Source organism: Seriola dumerili, unplaced genomic scaffold, assembly GCF_002260705.1.
Source record: "Seriola dumerili isolate Sdu_G_001 unplaced genomic scaffold, Sdu_1.0 BDQW01000331.1, whole genome shotgun sequence".
NCBI lineage: Eukaryota > Metazoa > Chordata > Actinopteri > Carangiformes > Carangidae > Seriola > Seriola dumerili.
Window position 1 is genome coordinate 5,180,077 of NW_019174586.1, and position 8,859 is coordinate 5,188,935.

Consider the following 8,859-nt stretch of genomic DNA (forward strand, 5'->3'; position numbering starts at 1 on the left):
GCAACCCAGACAGTATGTACACTAACACACTGACACAATCACTATCAACAACATTGCTTAAAGCTTTGGGATGACTGCAAAAAAGTCCAATCATCTTATTTTCTATTGCCTCTGTTAAATACCAAAAAGGAAAATGAGAAATAGAAAAATAGCTTTGGACTTCTGATTTTAAATTTTTTATAAGCTTTTTATTTGCAATTACTCTAGTCAAATAGAGCTTGGAGAGCACTGTTTAGCCACCTTTCACTGACAAATTCATCTGCTCTTTTATTTTTCTATGACAATTGATTACTGGATATTTTTTTAGGATTTTTAACAATAATCTGCCCATCCTGAATACCATGTTGTACCATGAAAGTAATAAATTACATTTACTCAAGCACTGTACTTAAGTAAATATTGTACTGTACAATTAAGAGGTACTTGTACTTGAGTATTTCCATTTTCTGCTACTTTATACTCCCCTACATTTCACAGGTGATTATTATATATATATTTTTTTTTATTGCAACACATTTATACATCTATATCAATACATCTATAGTTATTGGTTACTTTTAGATCAAGATTTTGTATGTACAATACATGATCAGTGTATGAAATATACCTTACACCCAACATCCAACAGTTTAAATTGTTCAAATTTGCTCCACAATAACAACATTAAAATGTGTTTGTATGTTAATGAAGAATAAAAAAAGTGATAATATTCCAAAAATATGTATAATAATAAATACAATAATCTGAAAGGGACCGTTCTGCATAATGACTACTTTTACTTTTGATACTTAAAGTATATTTAGCTGCTAATGCTTTATATAATACGAAAAGCTTTCTGCTTGTATTTAATTTTTTCTTTTTATCGTCGTTTGATTCTAATACTTTTACTTACATAAAGGATCTGAATTCTTCCACCACTGTCAATAATCAATACTGTCTATCTTCTTGCGCATGCGCTATGTAGAGCACCAGATGGCCCAATCAGCTATTTTAACACACGCCAGAAAACTGAATGTGTTTTCCAGAAGATGGCGACCGCTCTGGTGGTGAGTGCACTGCTACACACTCGTAGCTACATCACTCAACTTGGGCTTTTACCATCCAAGCAAGCCGTTTATCCAAGTAACCGACAGGTTTGAACGAGTAACACAGCTCCGGCAATTTTGTAAACTTACCGGTATTACCCCTGGAAGGTAACATTAGTCACTAGTCAAACATTACACATTTAGCATTGTAGATGGACGTTAGTCGTTTTTTCCTAAATTATTCCTAACATTACAGCTTGCCACACGTTTTCACTGTTCACAGGAACTGTCGCTAAACTGTAGTCATCGTGGGGGAAACACGACTAGTGAACATCTTGTTGTCCGAGTGGATACCTCATTCAGTACCCTGAGATAAACTCTTATCCTCGGATGAATGAGAGGAACCACGCATTGGTAACGTTAGTGTGTCAGCCGTTTAATGTGTGCCCGACTAACGTTAATGGATAGACTACAACGTTAGCGCTAGGATTTATGAAAAAAGTTAATATTTAAAAAGGTTACCTTTTTAGCTAACTTGGATCTGTAGTGGTTAAACAGATGACATCAGTGCCTATTATGCAGTGTAAAACAGTGATCGTGCGACAAATGATACTGTTGTGAAGACGTCTTCTGCAAGTACATGTCTACGCAGTTCATTGTGAATTTACGTTATTCTACCTGGGTGGATGTTATCAACGTAGGTTTGGCAGGGTTTATTGTTGGATTGTCAGGTGTCCCTGTTACGTTTGGTCTGTGGAAGGTGCTTGTCACATTTGGTAAAATTTATTTGTAAAAACAGTTTAATTTTATTTAGGATGTTACCTGCCAAAATCCTCACAACTGCAGCTATAAATCAGGGTACAATGAAAAATTATTTTATATTATTTTCATGGACATTAGAAGAAGGGGATTTATGGGGGTGGTATTGTAGAAATATTATTTACAAATTTGTGTTCTACTACACTCCTGCTGTGCCTGAGATCTGCATATGTGTGTGGTCAATGTGTGGCAAAAACTGCAAACTTCTCCTTAACTACTCATACTCCCAAAATGAAAATACCCCCTTCCAATCTACAATCCGCTCTCTCACACATCCCATGCCCACTCACAAAGTAGCACAGCTTGAAAAAAGGTCAAATGTATGACAATCAAACAAAAGTTAGTAATTACAACAGCGCAACAGTGCCAGTATATGTCATCACATATGGTACATGAGAAACGTGCCAATTTAACAAATCTCTTTTTTAATGCATGTTTGTGCTGTTTTTTTTTGTTTTTGTTTTTTTCTTTAGGCGTCAACTTCAGTTCCTGCAAATCCTGAAAAGGAAAAATGCGAAACAGCCATTCAAAAGGTTGTAAGTCCTGAAGCATACATCAAACACCCACTACAAAACAAGTAAGACTGCAGCTCATGTGCCTTCTATTGTTTTTTCCCCAACAGAGTTTAGAAGTTATAATTAGATTTGCAGACAACTTTGAGAACAAGTGCATTAATACAGAGCTGATAGTGGTAAAGTTAAGCTCTTACCAGATTCATATAATGCCATCAAACTTTGGGAAGACAATAATGAGTCAATTTTAATTTTAGAGAAATGATACTGCCAGTTTGTTCCTATATAATCTTTAAGACACTTAAAAGTACCTAGGATTTGACTCGGGTATCTTTCACCTCACTGTCAAGTACAAAGGCTGTGTAGGAAATGTGCAGTCCTCTAATGAAACAAGCTTGTGTAAGAGCAACATAAGTGGAGGCAAAGCTTGCAGCTGTAGTCTGAAATAACTTTTCTTTGATTTTTCTTTGATTTGCAGGTGGGCTCTTTGGTTTTTCAAGAATGACAAAAGCAAAACATGGCAAGCCAACCTCCGTCTCATCTCTAAATTTGACACTGTGGAAGACTTCTGGGCGTAAGCATATTATTGCTCTGCATATGACTGCACTAAAAGCTGTATAATTACACCCAACCTACCCATTCATGATCAGATTTGTTGCAGATCAGTTTAACCATTTGGGAGGGGAAAATTAAATTAGAATGATAGTAAGTGATATCCCGGATTTGTTTTTTTGTACCTGTTGTCCCCTTGACACCTGTGCCAGTTTATACACTGTGAAACAGAATACATTTGATGGTGGATCAATTTATCACCAAGACAACACTGTTATCTGTCAGTTGTTGGTGGTATGTGAGGTTAAAATTCATGTTGCACCATGTTTTTAGCCAGGCTGCTAACAGCGTGTGTTTTTGCACATCAAATATCCTTCTTCCTTTCTCAGATTATACAACCACATTCAGCTCTCAAGTAACCTGATGTCTGGCTGTGACTATTCGCTGTTCAAGGTAAAAGTGCTTTTATCACTGCCTTTCAACATTGTACAATAGAGCCACTTAAAACTATAAATTGTCTTAGCTTCCACTTTTAAAAGAGATAATAACATTAATCAAGGCAGAATGGACAGGGTTATTGTGTCATTTTGTGTCAAAGGCTGTAGTTCAAGTCCACTTGTTCAGAGCCAAAAAGAAAAACAATGGTGTTTATTGTATTGTATTGTATTGTATTGTATTGTATTGTATTGTATTGCTATTCTGGTCCATTTAAAGCACACTATATTCTTACAAAGGAACCAATCATTTTAAAATAGAACTCACAGGGCCTGATGGGTAATTCAGTCATTTGAGATTTATTGGCTTGTAATCCAGCATTATCAGTTTATTCCATTTACTAGCGGTGAGTTAGGCTGCACTTCACTGGACTTGACTTTGTCTTCTCTGGTGGCCACAAACAACTTATGGAGAAAGAGTCAGTTATGAGCATCAGTCAAGATGGACTGAAACTGGACTGTTAAAAAATGCGCTGGCATGGTTACATGTGCATATCAACAAGACAACACATTCTTCTAGACAGTTTCCATGACCAGTACATTAATTGTGTCATCTCTTGTTTGGTTTAGCCAGTGTCACACATCTAGCCTGTTGTGTCACATTCTTGAAGAACTGAAGGAAAACGCACACCTATTCTAGTAAAGTGCTGGTTTGAATGTACACATCAAAGGAGAGAGCTGTACACACACACACACACACACACACACACACACACACACACTAATTCTAAAAATCAGCATTTTGTACATTTTGCCTTTGTGGTCCGTGTTACAATCTCATCACAAAGTTCTCATCAAACTGTCCAAAGTCATCCTGGAGGCAAAGCGAATCCAACTTATCAGGTGCTATCACTGTGGTTGTTTTGACAAAACAAGTTAGGTGTGCACACACCTTAATTCACCACACCAAAAATAACTTTATCTGGTGCTGCTTGTGATTTTAGCACATACTTGAAAACAAATGATAAAACGGTAAATGTGAAACACAGCATTTTTTCCCCCTAAAATATTCTTCATTGCTCAGATGCAGTTTTCTCAGCAGTATAGTTCACTCACAGCTCAGCACAACAGCATGGCTGTTACTACTACTTTTGAGTGGAGTATCCCTTTTTGATTTTGTAATACTGTAACTATTTAAGAAAAAAACAAGCTACATGTACTGCTTGCTCCTATCCTGGTCTAAATTAAAAGATTTGTTCATTACAGATATGTTGATATATTTACAGTGTTGTGTGCTTTAATTTGCATTTGGAAACAGGATGGAATTGAGCCCATGTGGGAAGATGAAAGGAACCGACGAGGTGGCCGTTGGCTGATAACTTTGTCCAAACAGCAGCGCAAATCAGACCTGGACCGGTTCTGGTTGGAGACGGTATTTTCAGTCCTGTTGAGCATTGTTTACATTAACCATACCATTATTAGTCTTATCTAAGGCATTTTTCACCAAAGACATTTGACACATCACAGTGGGAAAAACACAGGTGTAAATAATAGAAATAATGAAGGCTGAATTCCATGTAGCTGCTTTGGTTTCAGGGTCCTGGTATTGTGCATGTTGGCTCACTGTCACAATAATGGCTTACTGGGATCATTAAATAGAGTGGAGTCATTCTTAAATGTTCTTTGTAACACTGGTGCTTTTTCTACTGTGACAAGTCAAAATGTGTGCTGTGAAAAAGATCAGCAGTTATCAGCTACTAACTGCCACTAAAAAGTGAACAACTGCTCCCCGGCAACAAGACATTTTGAAATTACGTCTGTTTTTTTTTTCTACAGCTCTTGTGTCTGGTGGGTGAAGCTTTTGATGACTACACTGACGACGTGTGTGGAGCTGTCATTAACATCCGAGCCAAAGGAGATAAAATAGCAATATGGACCACAGACTATGAAAACAAAGAGGCCATCACACACATAGGGTGAGCTGAGGATACCACAGTTATTGATGGAAAATTGACAGGTGCCAAATATAAAATTAACAAAAAAAATCTGGTTTTACTGGAACTGTACAGAGCCAATTTGTCAAATGTCTTCTCTCCACATACGAACTCCACATACACCTTTTTCATAAAATAGTCTCCTGAACAATAAATTGTACACAGTCATGCAACTAGAAGTGACATCAAAACAATAAGAAGGATTTATTATATTGGCTCTTATGCTAAATGTCTCTGTCCTGAAAAGATTCAGAATCATCTTATAAATCATCTATTTATAATATTCAGTCTTGTTTTATACTTGCAGACATTTTTCTGTTGTTTATTGATCCGGTGATTCTAGGTTTTGCCCAGCTGCATTGCTTTATTTTTATTTTTTTCAACAGAAGTAAAGATATTTAATCCTAATGGTTAAAATAAGTAGCTCTAATTTTGTTCATTAGCACAATGGTAAGATACCTACAACAGCTGGACATCCAACCTGTGGAAAATCCCTCTGTGGTAAAATACATTGAAAATGCCTTATCAGAGGATAAACTCTATAATCTAGTTTACTACAGCTCGATGCTGTAGTAGAGAGATAACATTAGTAAGGATTATGTTTGTCACAGATTAGTGTATAACTTAAATGTGTAATGTGTTCCTATAAAGTTTTTTTTTTTTTTTTTTTTTTAAATGTGCCTTTTCCTAATATGTAGTGCATGTTTATCTTCTGTTTTCCTTTTTAGGCGTGTTTATAAAGAGAGATTAGGCGTTCCCCCAAAAGTGATCATTGGATACCAGTCACATGCTGACACAGCCACAAAGAGTGGCTCCACAACCAAGAACAAGTTTGTTGCCTGAGGACCTTTACCCGGAATAATCAACCGTGCATTTTTTTTTTTTTCAATTGCCAACATAGAATTTCTGTAATTTTTCCATGAATGTAAGTGACATGTTTATCCACCAACAAAGATTTGAAGTGGAGATAAAATTGCTTCCTTTTTGTTTGCCCATTTGTTGCCACTTTACCAAAGTTTTTGTTTATATATGTGCAGTTAAAATGTAGCACTGTTGTTTTAGAACATAATTATTTTGTGGTGGTGGACTGAAGATGAGTAAAATATGTTTTGATGGCCAGTTTTCATTTTCAAATGCAACTGCATATTTTTGGTGAATTTTTGATTTTAGCCAGCCCTTAGTGGGTATCAGTTATTTACTACTTACTTAAAGTAAAAAAACTCTACTTTGGTATAAACTGTAGCTTTTGGTTAGAACTGTACATGCCACTTAATTTACAGTATAAATGTATGGATTTATTGTACATTTTGTAGCGCGATCATATTTTTAACTACACATTGGGTTGTAACCCACACCCTCTGAGAGTGAACAGAACTTGAGTGCCAAATTGATAGTAACGTTTTTTCCTCCTGTTCTCATAGAAATGTAAGAAAAGTCAGAATGTTTTGAGGTCTTTTGTGTATTTATCAGTTTGACATATTTAGAAGTCACTTTATTGCCAATGTTGCAAATAGGACATCTGAGTTTGAACTCTTTAGTTTCTGTGATTCTTGAAATTAAGATGTTCTGCATTTTGAAGAGTGGAAAATGTATTTACATACATATGGTGCTTCGTACTGAGTGTCTAAAGAATTTGAAATTGACTTCCTTTCCACTCAAGTGAATTACAGATTTCGCTAAATGGACCAGAAGCCCAGGTAATCCTGTGTTCATACCTGAGCTGTCAGCATACTTTATACTACTCAGATAAATATCTAGAATTAGCAGCTTCAGAAATTAAAGCTTCACAGAAAGATGTCATGACAACAGCATTTTGTACCACTGTATGTCTGTAATGATATTTTCCAAATATACATATTGTTAGGTACTTAGGATTTTTGTTTTGTAAGCAGACAAGCCATATTACAGTGTAAAGTGTTTTCTTGAGTTTGAAAGTTTACTTTTTTGTTTGGTATGAGTTTTGATACTCTACTGCTAAAGTTTACAAAGTATAATTATTTCCATTCCAGATTTTTGTATGTGACAAGCAAAAAGTACTTTTTGGAGGGATTGAACTGTGCCTTGAATGTAACACCGTGCTGCGTATTTCTGAGCAGTAAATGTACAAAGGATGTGATGTAAATAAACATGTACAGTGGAATGTGTTGTTTGAAAACAGGCCGTTTTCATTCATTAAGGACTTATCTTAATTGTTAGAACAGAACACTGAAAAGAGGCTGAGGAGTGAATGGCATTCACTCTAAGCAGAAAACACCCACACTGAGCAATTTTTTAGGAACACCTGTACACCTGCTTATACATGCAATTATCCAGTCAGCCGATCATGTGGCAGCAGTACAATGCATACAATCAGGAACTTCAGTTAATGTTCCCATCAAACATCAGAATGGGAAGAAATGTGATGTAAGTGACTTTACAGATCAGTCATGGTTTGCATGCCACAGCCTATCTGACTATTGTTACTGTGTCCATGTGCGTCCCTTTGTGGCCACAATTTACCATCTTGTAATGGCTACTTCCAACAGGATAGTGCACCATGAACACCCGTGGGATATGGTAGAACAGGAGATTGGCAGCATAAATGTGAAGCTGACAAATCTTTAGAAATGGTGTGATGCAATCATGTCAACATGGAGCAGAATCTCCAAGGAACGTTTCCACCTTTCTTGTTCGAATCCATACCACAAAGATTTGAAGATGTTTTGAGCAATGAGAGGCTCTACCCAGGATTGGTATGTTCCTAATTAAGTCCTCAGTGAGTAGTCTGAAATCTGTATACATTAGACACAACACTAATGTACTATTCAACCTTAAAATTCAGTTTAATGAAAGCTCCATTTATCTAGATTAGTGAGCCTGCTCAGCCGTAAACTATGTCTGCGAACTTCTTTCTCTAAGCTGGTCTCTGTCTCTCCTTGAACCCCCTTGTTTTCGCATAAGCTTGATAACACAAGGTTTGTTCGTCTATAATGAAATGTTTGTGTGAGGCTGTTTGAAAAAAAAAAAAAAGATCATTATAAAGTCACTTCTGCATTGTCTTAAGTTTGTGTTAAGGCTTTTTGTTGGCCTTGCAACCATATTAAGGTGGATTTAGAGATTTCTGTAATAGCTGCAGCTACAGTCATTTATGGTCTTCACTGTTATAAGGCTACACAAATTGCAGTTGGACTAAAAGGGGCTTCGAGTAATCTATCACATCTATTGACTGCTACTTGGGAGCAATAGCAGCTTAGCCCCTCCTGTCCCTTTGAAATAAGCTTCCCTGTAATTGACACAATCAATCAAGGCACATCTTAACACCAGAGACAACTGAAGAGGAAATTAGAAGAGAGATCCACAGAAATGTCTCATGAGATAGTGAGGTTAAAAGGTTTACTTCACAATGTAAAACACAACACGTGACCTTTGTTGAAAGCTTTGGAACGTCACGGTTAGACATTTAAACCACTATGTGCCACTGTTGAACAGCTGAATATAATCAAACACATTTTCTGTCTGACTCACAGTAGACCTGGAAAAAAAA

At 36.4% G+C, this 8,859-nt stretch overlaps 1 protein-coding gene across 1 annotated transcript; it reads left to right on the top strand.

Annotated features, from left to right (window-relative positions):
• The first annotated feature begins 1,007 nt into the window (after positions 1-1,007).
• LOC111232430 (eukaryotic translation initiation factor 4E-1A-like) lies at positions 1,008-7,476 on the top strand. Its single transcript, XM_022759946.1, has 7 exons — positions 1,008-1,046; positions 2,318-2,421; positions 2,835-2,930; positions 3,298-3,361; positions 4,661-4,774; positions 5,179-5,318; positions 6,065-7,476. The coding sequence occupies exons 1-7, from the start codon at positions 1,029-1,031 to the stop codon at positions 6,177-6,179; spliced, it is 651 nt and encodes a 216-aa protein (XP_022615667.1). The 5' UTR covers positions 1,008-1,028; the 3' UTR covers positions 6,180-7,476.
• The last annotated feature ends 1,383 nt before the right edge of the window (positions 7,477-8,859 follow it).

What these genes read in the sequence shown, in the direction of transcription:
- LOC111232430 (XM_022759946.1), top strand. An exon ending in ACTGTGGAAGACTTCTGGGC is followed by an intron (nt 2,931 to 3,297) that starts GTAAGCATATTA and finishes TTCCTTTCTCAG; the next exon opens with ATTATACAACCACATTCAGC. An exon ending in ACCGGTTCTGGTTGGAGACG is followed by an intron (nt 4,775 to 5,178) that starts GTATTTTCAGTC and finishes TTTTTTCTACAG; the next exon opens with CTCTTGTGTCTGGTGGGTGA.